The sequence below is a fragment of the Cebus imitator genome, unplaced genomic scaffold, assembly GCF_001604975.1.
Source record: "Cebus imitator isolate Cc_AM_T3 unplaced genomic scaffold, Cebus_imitator-1.0 Scaffold486, whole genome shotgun sequence".
Lineage (NCBI taxonomy): Eukaryota > Metazoa > Chordata > Mammalia > Primates > Cebidae > Cebus > Cebus imitator.
In genome coordinates this window covers 1,688,803-1,704,638 of record NW_016107801.1, presented here as the reverse complement: position 1 = coordinate 1,704,638, position 15,836 = coordinate 1,688,803, and the positions used below count along the sequence as shown (strand labels likewise).

Here is a 15,836-nt window from a genome sequence, read left to right as displayed (position 1 = left end):
GGACGTGGTAGGGGGACAGACGACATGGTGGGGGGACGGAGGACAAGGTGGGGAGACGGAGGATATGGTGGGGTGACAGCGGCGCATTTTGAACTCAGGTCTCTGGCTGCAGCTTGGTGCCCCTCCCTGGCTGGAAGGCCCTTGCCCCTCTGCAGGCTGGGTCCTGTCCCCACAGCCCAGCATTGCCTTATCAGAAACAGAGCCAACTCCCAAGGAAGTGCCACGGAGGTGGGAGAGACGGGAGGGCGGGGCCCAGGCGGCAGCATCCAGGGCCTGGAACTGTGGGGGCTGGGCAGACCCGGCCATCACCACACCCAGGCCCTGGCTCAGCTCCCAGGTGACGGCTGACATGGGAGACAGCAGAGGGGCCAAGTCCAGAAGACTCACCTGGCCCCACTCCAGAGGCGTCCTGTGAGGACAAGGACAGAACACAGTGACACGGTGATGAGGGAAGCATCGACCCACCCCACCCTCCCTATCCCACTCGTTCCCAGATAGAGGGGTCAAGGAGCAGGGGAGGAGAGGGACACTGTTCCCTGTGCAACCCCCCCACCCTGGCAATACACTCCACCTGTGTGCACCTCCACTCCCGGCAGGTCTGTGCCCTTCCCTCTCCCACTCCTTACCACGAGCTCCTGCCTCCTCCAGGAAGCCTGTCCTGACCACCCACTCTGAGCCCAGGCTTTGTAACCTCTATCTGGGACACACAGTGCCAAATATGACTAAGTTTCCCTCCTCCACCAAGGCTGGTTCACGTGGACCCCACAGCTAGAGGGGCACACAAAGGACCCGGAAGTGAATTCAGTGACTCCATCCCCATACCAGCTGAACAGCGGGCTCTGAGCCAGCTGGGGACTTGGGGGTAGGGGGGCTGCTGCAAGTCCCAGGGCTGCACCCACAGCCTCGAGCAGCCAGTAAACAAGTGGCTGACGGGGCAGCTGGGACAGGAAGACCCCGCTGGGGCCTCCAGGAGGACTCTACTGACACCCACCAAGGCCTCTTGTGACCGAAAGTGGCTCATCCACGACCCAGTTGCTTGCCTCTCGCCACTCCGGTGGCCCCAGGAGTGGTGAGAGGCAAACAGTTGGGTCCTTCTGGCTCCGGGCATACCGGGCTGTGGCGGGGGCGGGGCAGAGGGAGGGGAAACAGTTTGGAGACTCACCAGATCGGCAGGAGAAGCTGGAAAGGAAGCAGGCCAGGCGTTAGAGGGGAGCCCGCTGATGCCAAGGCCCCGCGCGGCTCTCACTCGCACCAACCCGAGCCTCTGGGCCGAGCTGAAGACAGGGAGCCAAGCTACAAGGTGGTCTTTCATGGACACGGATCATGGACACACAGGTCTGAGCTCATGGCTGCAAAAGCCTCTCAGTTACTTCTGGCAGCGAATTCTGAGCTCTAGCTTTAGGGGGCCCATGGGAAAACTCAGACCGGGTAATAGACCTGAGACGGCAGAAAGGTTGTGCTGCCTGGGCCACCTCTTTTGAACGGCAGCAGCTGCCTGCATGACGGGGCGGTAGCTGGCACTCGAAGGGGAGATTCCCACAATAACTCAGTGATGCCTGCTGGGCACGTGATGAGGCGGCACTGGTATGCATGCTGCCCGCCTGCCGTCCTCAGCTCAGACACGCAGGTGCCGGCACGCTGAAGGACACAAGGCCTCAGCATGTCAGGAGGAGGGCAAATGTCCCCAAGACCCTTTAGGGCCCAGCCATCTGCCAAGCTGGCCGCCACACACCACCAGAGAAGGCAAGGACCCCAACAGCTCACACACATGGCTGACGTGACCTCCACGGCACCCAGCAGTCACAGTGCAGACAGCTCTGGACAGACAGAGGTATCCACAGACACTAGAGAATCAGTTCCCGCTCAGTGGGCAGGGGTCGAGGGGCAGGCAGGCAGTGCCGTGGAGGCCAGCTGCACAGTAGCAGCGCCTGTGCCTGATGAGGGCTTCCCAGAGGAAAGGCTCTCAGGAGAGGCCAGCATCCCTCCGGAGCATCTCGGCCTCCATGGGTAGCAAACAGTTAAGCCTGCCTGGGCAGAGCCCAGAGGTGAAGGCCACCACGGTCCAAGGAACACTACCCAGAGCCGAACCCCAGAACAAAGGTAGAATCCTGGATCAAGGGGAAGGCAGCTTGGACATTCTGCAGGGAAAAATGGCTACATGTGGCAAGGACAGTGTATCCCAGGAGAGGGATGAGGAGGGGAGCCAGGACACAAGCCCTTGGGGGTGTCCCAGGCTCCTGAGAATGTAGCTGGTGCCGGCCAGGGGCTGCCATGACATGGGAGAATGCTGACAGCAATGCTGGATTCCAAAGGCCCTGCAGCTGCCTATCTGAGGGGACCCCAACTATTAAGAAAATTCGGCCGGGTAGTCCCAGCAATTTGGGAGGCCGAGGTGGGCAGATCATGAGGTCAGGAGTTCGAGACCACCCTGGCCAATATGATGAAACCCCATCTCTACTAAAAATACAAAAATTAGCCGGGCATGGCGGCATGCACCTGCAGTCTCAGCTTCTCTGAAGGCTGAGGCAGGAGACTCGTTTGAACCCAAGAGGCGGAGGTGCAGTGAGCCAATATTGTGCCATTGTACTCCAGCCTGGGCGACAGAGTGAGGCTCCATCTCAAAAAGAAAAAAAAAAAAAACAAAAAGAAAACTTCAACACCATAAAGAGACGGGTGGGTAGGTGGGCATGCGTGTCTGCAGAAAGCAGGACAGTGCCCAGGGCCTGGTGGCAGCTGGCTTTGCCTGGGGATAGCAGGAATTTTCTCTTCTCCTTTACCCTTCTCTACATTTTCCAAGCTTTCTATGGAAAATCAATAATTAATAATGGGTGGGTGGGAAACAGAAAAATTACAGGAAAAGAAAACTTGGAAGGAAATATACCAAAGTATTGCCTTTCATTATTTCCAGGTAAGTTCACGGATGATGGTTTAAAAAAAAAAAAATTCATTTCTTTTTTTTCTTTTTCTCCAAATTTTTGATAAGTAAGGATGTTACTCTTAGAAAAATTAAAAAACGTTCTTAGCAGCGGCAGCCCGTCGTCTGGGAGAGGGATGGGCAGTCACAAGAGGGCAGTATTGATGGGCACAGCTGAAAAGCCGCCTTCAGGCACAGGCTGCCTGCGGAATCCTCCAGCACAGACTCCAGGGGCTGTGGGATGCTGCACACAGCTGGGGGGCTGCACTGGGCCTGTGGTGGGGACGACAGGGTCTGGGCTGACCTTCTGACCCTCTTCCCAGCACAGGGTACTGGGCTGGCACTCACAGTAAATGACGAATTAACTATTGATCTCAAGTCACAGCTCAAAATACATTCTGGGCAATGGCATCTCGGGGTGACAAGCTGGCCTGAGTTGTTTTTCTGTCTCAAGACCCTTCCAGGAGGCCCAGGGAGACTCAGCCTGGGGCCACAGGGGGCTCTTGGTTGAATGGAAGCTCCACTGCTAAGTGCTAAACAAATTGCTGAAGGTTTCAAGCCCGTCTGGAGCCGATGATGGAGGTGACATCCTGATGTCTAAAACCGCTCTGGAGAGAACCGTCTCAGGCTTTGCACCGCTGTCCAGCTGCCCTGAGCTGGGCACAACCCCAAATGTATGCCCTCCAACCCAAGATGCTTCAGAGGCACCTCCAGGGTGCAGGGGCCATCCCTGCCTCTGCCCACTGCCAGCCTGGCTCAACTGAGCCTCAAACTTCTCTAAATGAGCATGAACAGAAGGGAACCGCATAATGCCATGTGTGTACGTGTGCATGTGTGTGTGTGTCTGAACCATTTACTAACATGGCTATAGCTAGTGACGGCCAGGCCTCACCCACGGGGAGAACCCAGGGTGACCGGTGTTTCTGTGATGAGAGACCTCCATGCACCTGCTGAGAACGTTCTGTGCCGGGTTTGGGGGTGGAGATTCTGGAAGCTTATTCCTCGAGTGGGGCAGGGGATGCAGGAGATGGGGAGGGGTCCTCGAGTACCAATTAGGAGAGACGGCTTGGAATGGAATTCGTCCTGGCTGTGTCTCTTGATAAGTGTGTGGGGTGCGGCAGGTGTGTGCCCCGGGGCACATGAGCATCAGTGTCCTCATCTGCTCCCTGCCCTGTGGGAGGCTGTGGCTGAGGCCCAGTACCCGGGTAGTAGCAGAAGGGAGTGGGCGTGGCCAGGGACTGGGGGCGGTACTCACTGATCTTGCAGGGAGGCATGACCTCCAGGCACTCCTTGTGTGCCCCAACGCCGCACTTGGTACACAGGTAACCCTGGTAGAAGGTGCCCCTGTACAGGGGAGGGCAGGAGGTGACGTCAAGGCTCCTCACGCCTCTCTGCCACAATCAGGGCCCTTGTCCCCACCCAGGCTCACCTGGTGGGCTGCCTCCCAGTGCACACATCCCTCACAGCCCTAAGCATCCAGGACCCTCCCTTACCAGGCAGCCTGACACCTGCTTCCCCACCTGCTCCAGGCTGGCTCCCCGCCCCACACAGCGTCCCGGGGCACCCAGGAACAACTACCTCCTGGCTAGATCTCAAACTCCAAGGGCTTCGCTGGGCTTTTTTTTTTTTTTTTTTTTTTTTTGACAGGGTCTCACCTTGTTACCCAGGCTGGAGCGCAGTGGCTCGATCACGGCTCAACCCCCAGGGCTTAATCAAATCTCCCATATCAGCCTCCTGAGTAGCTGGGACCACAGGTGCAGGTCAACACGCCTGGCTGACTTCTGCATTTTTGGTACAGACTGGGTTTTGCCATGTTGCCAGCCTGGTCTTGAACTCCTGAGCTCAGATGATTCGCTTGCCTCAGCCTCCCAAAGTGCTGGGGACTACAGGCATGAGCCATGCCTGGCACGGGCCTGACTCTTGTGGGATATACTCCCTTAACCCCTCAGCCCTTCCCCAGGGAACTTGGGACCGACAGAACACAGCTCCCTCGGGGGCCCGGGGTGGGTGTGGAGCGAGGTGAGGGCTGAAGGAGGTGGTTTCCCGCACCTGAGGAACATTTTGCAGGCTTTGCAGTTGGTGGTCTTGTCAAATGTGTACATCTGGAAACTGTGGTGGTTGGCATTGGCTTTGTCCGGCTTGATGTTTGACCTGGCAGGAAGGAAAGAGAGCAGATGCTTCACCCACCAGATTCCCGAGCCCCCTGATGTGGCCATCTTGGGAACCAGCTGGCTTCGGACCCAGGCTGTGCAGAAAGCCAGAGGGCCTGAACTCCAAGCCTGGTTCTGCCCCCAACATGGGGCAACCTCGGGGCCCAGACTCCCGGCTGGTAGAAGGCAGGTCAGAGAGGAAGCTTTAACACTCTGCGGCACTGGCCTGAGAGAACCTTCCACGTGGGGCCAGTAGTCTAACGTCTGGACTGGGATTGGATGCGGGCAGATGTGGTCACTTGTCAAAACTCAGAAAACGTACTTCAGATTTGTTTGCCTCATTGGATATAACCTTGAAATTTCAGAAGCTAAACAAATACTGGGCCCCCTGAGGTACCTAGGGGGGCTGCACTGGTATGCAATTCACTTTGACACAGACCTGCTGCTAGACGGCTGGGGCAGAGTGGGGTGACGCAGACGGTGAGAAGGTGGCTATTCGCCATATGGGGCTTCACCTTCCATGAACACTTGAACTTTTCCACAACAGAACGTTGGGGAGAAAGTTAGAGGCCATGGAAAGCGAATGGTGGAAGAGGAGATGCCCCAGGAACCCCCCGACACACACACACACACACACACACACACACACACACACACACACACAGAGCCCGGGTGCAAAGCAGCTGGCTGTGTCTATTCCCGTCAGCCAGGCCCTGTCCTGCAGTGTCCAGTGGTTCCCATCTGATCCTCCCTAAAAGGCCAGAACACAGGCCTTCCCCTCTCCATCTCACCAGTGGAAACGGTCAGGGAGGGAGCGCACCAGCCCGAAGGCCCCAGCTCACCTGCCCGCAGAGCTCAGGTGACCCTGCCCCCTCCCCCGGCGTCAGTGTGCCGGGAACCCACTCATTGTCTTTCTGTTCACATATCTACCTCTGGAGTCCATAGAAATATACTTATCTGACTTCAAAAACAGGTGTCAAGCCAGCAGCCTGTAAGACCCTGAAGGCTGGGGTACCAGGAATCCTCTGGTATCGTGGCCACTCCCAGCGGGTCACTGCTCTGCGGGCCAGGCACGCAAGGTTCAGCCTCAAGGGTGTCATGGTTCATTCCAGCAGGACAGTGGAGCCCGCCTGGGACAGGCTGTGGCAGAGGGAGGGCCTCTCAAGCTGGATCAGTTTTTAAAAGGAATGTCTCCAAGGTAGGCTGGCATCCCAGGGTGACGGAGGCTGTCTGTGCCCCTGACATTCCAATTTTGCCTTCTATCGCCCCTGGTCTGAGTCCACCTGGGCTTCCACCCCTGATACAGCTCATCTGAGCGGGACCTGGGGCTGCCCCCGGACTCACATGGCCATCTCAAACTGCTCCATCCACTTCCTCTTCATGTCTTCTGTTTTGCAGAAAAACTGGAAGCCCTGCTTTCCTTGCAGGTGAATTAGGTAGAAGCCATAGGACCACTGCAGAGGGGAGAGGAGACATGCTTGCAAGGGACACGGTTTCAGACATCCAGGCACACGTACACGGGTACTCTCGTCTGTGCTGTGCGTGTGTATACACCTACATGCTTGGTTGCCTGTGCGAACAAACTTCTCATGTGTGTACATGCACTCTTGCCCACTGTATGTGCACGCATGTGCCTCTGAATGCATGCATGCATAGCTGTGTGCCCACATCCTCATGTGAGAATACATATGTGCTGTACCTTCCTCTGTGCACACACGGTAGTGTGTTCCCATGTGTGCACGGACCTACATCGTGCCTGCGTACATCTCTGCACGTGCACCTGTGCCTGAGTGTGCTCTGTGCCCCTGTGGGCACGTACATGTGCACGCACACACTTGTCTCTGTCCCTGCAGGTACACACGCATTCTAACGTGTATGATGCACGTGCACCTGTGCTGTGTGCTCTCCCATGGATGCATGCGCATATGCATGGGGGGACACACCCTTCTGCCTGTGCCCGTGTGCATGGATGCTCCACTGTGTGCACACATAGATGGGCGTAAAGTGGGGCAGGTACCCAGCGAGTAGGAGCACAGGGCTTCACCAGGGCCCCTCTGCCAGGCCTAACCACCCCCTTTCACTTCCTAAATGTGATGCTAAAAAAACTCACCTTCTCTGAAGCATAGTAACAACAACAGAAAGGCAGGAACAGCCCAGGGCCCGGGCGCCCTCCGCAGGGAACAGCCGGGGGCCCAGGATTCCTCCGCAAAGCCATCCCCCACTGAGCGGCCCACAGCTGCTCCCTTCCCTGACTCCCTTCCCTGACTTCGCTTCAGCCACCCCACAAGCCTCGCCATCTTTCCAAGGGCTTTCAAAGTGGTCCAGGAGGAAGCGTTTGGCAAATAGGAACCCACTGGTTACAAAAGACGGTGGGGAAGAGGAAGGGAGGGAGGGAGGGAGGGAGGGAGAGCAGATTAGGGATATGAGGAGGAAGGAAATCAGGAAAGAGAGAGGAAAAGGGGAGGAACAGGGAGGGAACAGGGAGAGAACACAGAAAAACAAAAAGGATGAAGAGCTGACGCAAGACCAAGAAACCCCGGCCTCTGACCCCCGACCTCCAGGGGCTGAGGGTGGACGGGGCTTTCCTTTCTCACTGCCTTAGTGGGCAACTCTTTCACCATGAGTACAAATCACCATGAGAGCGAGGAGAGGATGAAGAAAACCATACGCCCGGCTCTTCAGGCCCCTGGGTGCCCTGGCTCTGGGCAGAAGTGCCAGTGCCAGGCTGGGATGAGTGAGGCAGGCAGGAGGACCTGAGTGCTAGGTGCTTACCATTTTCCCGTGAGACTAGGAAGCATGAGGAGAGGAAGGGGAGATGGTCAGTGAGAGGCTCAGCCCGACCCTGTGGGGGGTGCCGCAGTGGGGTGCCGGGAGCCCTGGCAGGTGGGACACCCCCACCCACTGCCTAGGCTGGGGGCGGGGCAATCAGCGGGAAAAGGACTTTGTTTCCAGTGAGTTGGGTGCTGGAGGCTGGGACTGCCTCGTGCCCAGTTACTTGTTTAGGGTATCAGGGCAGGGAGGGTCACCTCAACAGCTCATCCAGCTTGCACTCACTGGGTCTGCATCAGCGCCACACTGCCAGCCCTGAAGACCAGGGCCTGGACTTTCAGAACATGGGTTTCTGCCCTCCCCCCCTTGCACATGGTAGGTGCTCAAGTGCCATGGGCAGAAGCCTCAGCTGAAGCAGGACTGAACCAGAGGGCCAGGCAGCAACAGCCCTGTAGCCCTGGCCCCGCCCCCTGGCAGCCCCAGCCCCACCCCCAGCAGCCACAGCTCCACCCCTGCAGCCCTGGCCCCGCCCCAGCAGCCACAGGCCCCGGGCAGCTGGCCGGCCCGTAGAGTCTTGAACAAGCCACAACCAGACCCACCCACAGTCCTCCTCCAAGCACCGCAGGGTGGGACGGGAGAGGAAAGCCTGCTTGCTACAAAGGACAACATGGGCTGGAGTCAGGCTGGCCAGATGGAAAGCCAAGGTTGAAAGCCCCACCCTCGCTACAGGCCTTGGGCAGGCCTCTCCCGTCTGCTTCAGTCGCCTCACTGGGGAGCGGGATTCTGGTGGGCACTGGGCCCGGCTCGAAGCAGGCCTGCTATGAGCAGCGGTCACGATGGCCAGGCAGTGACTCAGAGGGGAAGCTTCCTGCAGAGCGGGCCCCCCACCCACACCCACCCATGCCCACCCAGCCAGCATCAGCCCACCCACACCCACGCGGCCAGCATCAGCAGCTGACTTTGAGACCCCTTCACCTGGGGTCCGGAACCCAGGCCACCCCCATGTTCCCCTCCCGGGGGAAATGGGGGGGGGACCCGGAAGGCCCCACCTTCTTGACGTCCTTGTTGTTCATGGGGTCGTCGGTCATCTTGTGGAAGAGCAGCTCGATGATCTCCTTGAGCTCGTAGCTGTAGCCCTTCCGCTTGCAGACGATGACCACCTTGTCAAACAGGAACAAGTACCTGGGCCGGGCAGCGCAGCGGGGTGTCAGCACCCCAGCACTGTGCGCTCTGCTCCAAGGCTGGCGGCAGGGCCTGAGCCTGACTTTCTCTCCCAGCAAGCCCTGCCCTCCCCCGGCTCACCGGGCTCACGCGGGGCCTTGGCCAGGTCTCGGCTATTCCCACACTGCTTCTCCAGAAAGCCTTCCTTGGCTCCCTACCCCCATGACTGAGGCTGTGCTGGGAGCCTTTCAGGGGGCTCCTGCACCCCCCAAGCTGGCCTCCCACACACCACTAACCCTTGATGGCCACTCCCAGTTGATCCTGCACTGGACTGGGAGCCTCAAGGGGGAGGGACCCGGATCTGCTGTGGCCCCAGCTGTAGCATACAGTAGGTGCACATGGAGGGCCCTGGACAAGCACGCAATAGGGGAACACGGAGGGCCCTGGACAAGCACACAGTAGGTGCACACAGAGGGCGCTGCCCCAGCACACAGTAGGTACACATGGAGAGCCCTGCCCCAGCACACAGTAGGTACACACAGGGGGCCCTGGACAAGCACGCAGTAAGTGCACATGGAGGGCCCTGCCCCAGCACGCAGTAGGTACACACAGAGGGCTCTGGACAAGCACACAGTAGGTGCACACAGAGGGTTCTAGACAAGCACACAGTAGTTGCACACAGAGGGCCCTGCCCCAGCACACAGTAGGTGCACACGGAGGGCCATGCCCAAGCACGCAGTAGGTGCACACGGAGGGCCCTGCCCCAGCATGCAGTATGTGTACACGGTAGGGCCCTGGACAAGCACAAAGTAGGTGCACACGGAGAGCCCTGTTGCAACACGCAGTAGGTGCACACAGAGGGCCCTTGACAAGCCTGGGCCGCCATGGGCCCAGACACTCTTCTGCAGTGATTTGGCAAAGAGCTCATTTGGCCACTCTGGGCCTGTCTCTGGAGGCTGAGCCTTGGCAGTGCAGGGCCTGGCCCTCCAGGCCTTTGGCTCCCCCACCCCAGCCTGGTGCCTGCCACGGGCACAAAAGCCCCACGGCTGCGGCGCCCGCTCGCTGACGCGAAGGAAGGAAGCAATTAAAACTGAACAACACAAAGCCACCGCCAGGCAGCTCTTTCCACAGGAAGGCCCTGCTTCCAGAGCCCTTAGGAGCGGCCCCCAGACAGGGAGAGCCCGACCCTGGCAGGGCAGCACCCAGCCCGCCCTGCTCACCTGTCCTGCTTGGTGTGGTTGACTATGGACCGAACTTTCAGTTCCCCATCAATCTTTGGTCTTCCAAATTCCTCCAGTTTCACTTGCTGGGAAGAAGGAGAGGGGCTGTCAGCCGGGGCTGGGGCAGTGCGCCGAGGGGCTCCCCACAGGCAGCGGGGGCAGGACAAAGGGAAACAGCCCCTGGGGCTCCCAGCGGGTGCTCACAGCGGACGAGGGAGGGTGCAGGGACTGGCAGCTTCTATCCCTTCCCTGGCCAGTCCCGCCAGGGGGCTGCCTTCAGCTCTGGCGACAAAGGGCAATTGATGGCCGGTTCTGTTCACAGGCCGCTGCCGCGTGGAGCCGCAAGTGGGACCAGTAGGAAACGCCAGATGCCCAAGCCCGAGAACCCATGTTCAGGAGAGAACAAACAGCGCCTATCTGCCGCAGGGCGGGCGGGGCCGGGGTCCTGCCAAGGCTGAGCTTCCACTCAGACCCCTGTGTGGCTTCCTGAGGTTTCGTTTCCATTGTCTGTTTGGTTTGTGTCTCTGTGACTCTTCTGATTCAGAGACAGCACCTCCTGACATGTTCCCTGCGTGGCTTTCCAAGTGTCCATGCAGACAGGAAAAGGTGGAGGAAAACGCTTTGAGACACGAACAGGGCCCTGCCTGGCGGTGCTCCAGGCACGGGCTCAGCGTCCCCTTCCAACGTCTCAGCCCCAGAGGCTGCAAGGGCAGCTTTGGTGCCACGTCGCCTCGGTCACCTTCTCCAGGCCTCCGACCCCAGCTCTCAGGTGCGGAACATGAAGGCACCGCCTGCCCTGTTGTCATGGGATTCGGAGCCGGGACTGGGTGCAGGGCCTGGCTCATGGGGACACTTGATGCCTGCTGGCCATGCTGTTTTGTTCTTGCTGTTTTTGAGACAGAGTCTCACTCGGTCACCCAGTCACCCAGGCTGGAGTGCAGTGTGCAATCTCAGCTCACAGCAACCTCCGCCTCCCGGGTTCAAGCGATTCTCCTATCTCAGCCTCCCAAGTAGCTGGGATGACGGGTGCCTGCCACCATGCCTGGCTAATTTTTGTATTTTTAGTAGAGATGGGGTTTCATCATGGTGGCCAGGTTGGTCTCAAACTCTTGACCTCAAGGAATCCTTCTGCCTCAGCCTCCCAGAGTGCTGGGATTACAGGCATGAGCCACCGCACCCAGCCTGTTCTTGTTGTTTAATGAACAAGTATTACTCCCATGTAAAAACTTAAAAAACAAAACAAAATGAACTTTTCTCCTCACGCCCTGCTCACTGTACAGCATTTGCGAATGCCTTGCGCAGGAGCTCGGGGCGGCACGGACCCGCCAGGTGCCGACGGTCAGGGCGCAGCTGTCCTCGTCTTCCTCTGCACTCAGATGTCTTATTTCTTTGTAAATGGAAAGATGAAGGGGGCAGTGTCATAATACCATTCGGCAGCTTCTTTTTCTTCTTTCATTGCCTACGTATCACGGATGCTTTCCACACCCCGTTTGTGGAGGGGGCTCTCTCTGTGCTGCTGACACTGGGTGGGTGTGGGCTGGGCAGCGGAGGCCTTTGCCACAGCCTCATGCGAGCAAAATCACCAGGGCGAAATGGTTGTGACTCACGTGGCTCACGCCTGTGGTCCCAGCACTTTGGGAGGCCGAGACGGGCAATCACAAGGTGAGGAGCTCGAGACCAGCCTAACCAACAGGGTGAAACCCTGTCTCGACTAAAAATACAAAAATTAGCTGGGCGTGGTGGCAGGCGCCTGTAATTCCAGCTACTCAGGAGGCTGAGGCAGGAGAATCGCTTCAACTGGGGAGGTGGAGGTTGCAGTGGGCTGAGATTGCACCACTGCACTCCAGTCTAGGTGACAGAGTGAGACTCCATCTCAAAAAAAAAAGCTTGCGATTCACAGGGGTAATTCTGCCACCCAAGGGATCCTCTGGCAATGTCCAGAGGCATATTCGGTTGGCATCACTTGCAGGGGTGGAGGTGTTACTGACATCTGGTGGGTGGCAGCCAGGGACACTGCTCTACATCCTGTGACACACAGCGTAAGTCCCACAGCCACGAATGATCCCGCCCCAAATGTCAGCTGTGCTGTGGCGAGAAGCCTGCGTTAGAACCAGCAGATCCTTGGGAAGCCCGGGTTAGAACCAGCAGATCCTTGGGAAGCCTGGGTTAGAACCAGCAGATCCTGGGAAGCCCGGGTTAGAACCAGCAGATCCTTGGGAAGCCCGGGTTAGAACCAGCAGATCCTGGGAAGCTGGCTCTAAGCGGCACAGACCGGGGAAGTTTCCTTCCTGGGGTGGCATCTCCCCTCTCCCCAGGCGGGACGAGGTGACTGACTCAGCAGCGTGGGCCAGGCTCTGGGGAGAGTCCTGGGAGATGTCAGCCCTGCCTGATGGCGTCTGAGGAGCAAAGGCGAGCCGGCCCCACGGAGCCTGGGACCAAACCCTGTCCATTGCCCCTGGAGGGGACGGACAAGGTGAGGGTGGGCCAGGGGTCTGAGGACCGGGGGCGTTTCCTGCCCCTGGGAGCCACAGCTCTCCTCTGGGACTTGAGGGAGTCTTCTGTCTAGGCTGGTGGGGGGGAAAAAGCGGATGGGGCAATGAATACGGTCCCTCCCCACCCCTCCCTGCTCCCTGCGCAGAGGCGGTCTTCAGTGCACAGGGCATTTGGGTTGGCCGTGGTGGGCAAGGGAGAGTGGATGCTGGGGGTCCAAGGTCCAACTCAGAAGCTGCCGGCACCACCCACTGCACAGGCAGCCACGGCGGGGCTGCCCACGGAGCTCGCGCAGTGTTGGGCTGTGAGTGCGACTCCATAGGAGCCGTCCTCAAGGACCTTCCCTAGCCTGAGGAGTCAGTCCCACTCACCAGGTTTTCTATGGAGCTCTGAAATTCGCTGATTTTCCTCAAGGTCTCCTTGTCCCGTTTCACTTCATTGATGTACATGGCCAAGTCCTGGAAAAGAAGAGGCAGGGAGTGAGCGGGCTGTGCTGGGTGAGGTGTGTGTGTGTGTGTGTGTGTGTGTGTGTGACTGTGTGTGTGAGTGAGCTGTGCTGGGTGGGGGTGTGTGTGTGTGATTGTGTGTGACTGTGTGTGTGAGCTGTGCTGGGTGGGAGTGTGTGTGTGATTGTGTGTGTGACTGTGTGTGTGAGCTGTGCGGGGGGGTGTGATTGTGTGATTGTGTGTGTGAACGTTTGTGTGTGTGTGTGAGTGAGCTGTGGTGGGTGGGGGATGTGTGTGTGTGATTGTGAGTGACTGTGTATGTGTGAGTGAGCTGTGCTGGGTGGGGGTGTGTGTGTGTGATTGTGTGTGACTGTGTGTGTGAGCTGTGCTGGGTGGGAGTGTGTGTGTGAGCTGTGCTGGGTGGGGGTGTGTGATTGTGTGTGTGTGAGTGGGCTGTGCTGGGTGGAGGTGTGTGTGTGATTGTGTGTATGAGTGATTGTGTGTGTGAGTGAGCTGTGCTGGGTGGGGGGTGTGAGTGATGGTGTATGTGTGAGTGACTGTGTGTGAGTGGGCTGTGCTGGGTGTGAGATTGTGTGTGTATGAGTGGTTGTGTGTGTGAGCGAGCTGTGCTGGGTGGGGGGTGTCAGTGATTGTGTGTGTGAGCTCTGCTGGATGGGGTTGTATGATTGTGTGTGTGAGCTATGCTGGGTAGGGTTGTATGTGTGAGCAAGCTGTACTGGGTAGGGATGTGATTGTGTGTCTGTGTGTGTGAGTGAGCTGTGCTGGGTGGGGTGTGTGGGTGAATGTGTGTGGGCATGTGTGAGTGAGGTATGCTGGGTGGGGTGCATGTACGTGTGAGTATGTGTGTGAGTGGGCTGTTCTGTGGTATGTATGTGTGTGAATGACTGTGTGATTCTGTGTGTGGGCATGTATGTGTGAGTGGGCTGTACTGGGTGGGGAGCATGATTGTGTGTGGGAGCGGGTTGTGCTGGGTGGGGTGTGTGTGATTGTGTGTGTGCGCAGGCTGTGCTGGGTAGGGTGTGTGATTGTGTGTAAGCAGGTGCTAGGTGAGGGGTGTGTGTGATTATGTGTGTGTGAGCGGGCAGTACTGGGTGCGGTGTGTGTGTGATTGTGTATGTGTGGTTGTGTGTGAGCAGGTTGTGCTGGGTGGGGTGTGTGTGTATGTAAGCGGGCTGTACTGGGTAGGGTGTGTGAATGTGTGTGTGAGATCAGATTGTGCTAGGTGGGGTGTGATTGTGTGTGCGTGGGCATGTGTATGTAAGTGGCCTGTACTGGGTGGGGTGTGTGTGTGAGCATGTTTGAGTGGGTTGTGCTGAGTGTGTGTGACTGTGAATGTGATTGTGTGTGTGAGCAAGCTGTGCTGTGCAGGCTGTGTGAGCATTTGTGTGCACGCACATGTACGCAGGAGCTCAGCCCCCAAGCATCCAGCCACCCGGCATTTCCAGACCTCCTTCCTCCATCCTGCCAGGGAGGCTGCCCTCAAGCAAGAGGGCTGAGAAGCATCACCTCTGCATGACAAATGAGGAAAGTGAGGCAGGGAAGGGACCACACCAAGAGCCACACCTCATCAGTGACGATGACAAGAACCCCAGACTCCTGGCTGGTGCTGCTTCGTTCTACCCCATCATGTGCTGCCTCTTAAACATCCTTGTAGAGGGAAACAGCCCTGTGTGTCGGAGCCACAGACCATGGAAAAGCCACCTTGCTTGGGCTGACCTATCTCCCCGTTCTCAGGAAGCTCCCTGCTCCCCGGCCTCTCCAAGCCAGAGCCTCTCATTGGAGCCTGGACAGAATGAGGGGTCAGAAAGTCCCTCTCTCCATGGGTCTGGCCATCCCTACTCCGCGCCGACTGTCATGCTGCAGTCCTCGTGCTGGCCACCAGGGAGCAGTGCCCACTTCAGTCCAGAAAACTCAGCCTCTGGACCTGGCCCACAGCGGACCCCAAGGGAGCCAGCCAGGCAGGCGGTCCTGACCCCGCTCACCTAGAGCTGACGGCGGAATTCCCCGAAATGCAAATGAGCAGCCGGAGCCTGAGCCAGGTCAGGTCGTCAGCAGGTTCCCATCCCTCTGGCCCTTCCTGGTTCCTAGAGGCCCTCACGTGGGCTCCCCACCCACCACACAGGATGACCCTTCCTGAGGAGGCTGCAGCCTGCTGTCTGAAAGGGGTGTTTTGTTTTCCTATCCACTTGCCTTTAAAATGAGAAATAAATTCCCAGAGACAAGGACCCCAATGGCAGGGACAGAGCTCAGGGCCCCATGGCAGAAACATTACAGCTCTGACCACCGTGGCCCCTACGTGCACCTGGCCCAATGCCTGGCACAGAAGAGGAGCAGATGGAAGTTGCTGGAATGAATGAGCAGGTGAGGGAGATATCTGCACTTTGATACAGAGGCAGGACGGCAGTCAGTTCATGGAGCTCGGACCTAAAACCGCAATTCCTATGGAGACAAACCTCAGACCCACAGAGGCAGGGTGGCTGACTCTCAAAGACACTGCCTTATAAGGAGTGAGCTCTCAGTCCCTAGGGGGAATCAAGCCCAGGTACCGTGACCACTCCTATGGTGGCTGCATGAATGACTTCCTATATAAACTGGGAATCGATCAAAAGACTTCCGAAATCCCTCTAGCCATGAAGTCTCATGATGAGGCTCAGCGGTTCTCAGA

At 58.1% G+C, this 15,836-nt stretch overlaps 1 protein-coding gene across 6 annotated transcripts in view; it reads right to left on the bottom strand.

Moving 5' to 3' along the window:
- Nucleotides 1-15,836, bottom strand: part of VAV2 (vav guanine nucleotide exchange factor 2) — a 224,166-nt gene that overhangs the window by 16,372 nt on the left and 191,958 nt on the right. For 3 of the 6 annotated variants that reach the window (XM_017513104.2, XM_017513101.2, XM_017513100.2), the window contains 9 exons: nt 13,076-13,162; nt 10,215-10,300; nt 8,883-9,015; nt 7,837-7,851; nt 6,409-6,518; nt 4,964-5,065; nt 4,170-4,258; nt 1,163-1,179; nt 388-409 (listed from right to left, as the gene is read on the bottom strand). In XM_017513104.2, the coding sequence (XP_017368593.1) occupies nt 388-409; nt 1,163-1,179; nt 4,170-4,258; nt 4,964-5,065; nt 6,409-6,518; nt 7,837-7,851; nt 8,883-9,015; nt 10,215-10,300; nt 13,076-13,162 (661 nt within the window). The remainder of the gene's footprint in view (nt 1-387; nt 410-1,162; nt 1,180-4,169; nt 4,259-4,963; nt 5,066-6,408; nt 6,519-7,836; nt 7,852-8,882; nt 9,016-10,214; nt 10,301-13,075; nt 13,163-15,836) is intronic. The other 3 variants (XM_017513102.2, XM_017513103.2, XM_017513105.2) reach the window with 1 other exon arrangement.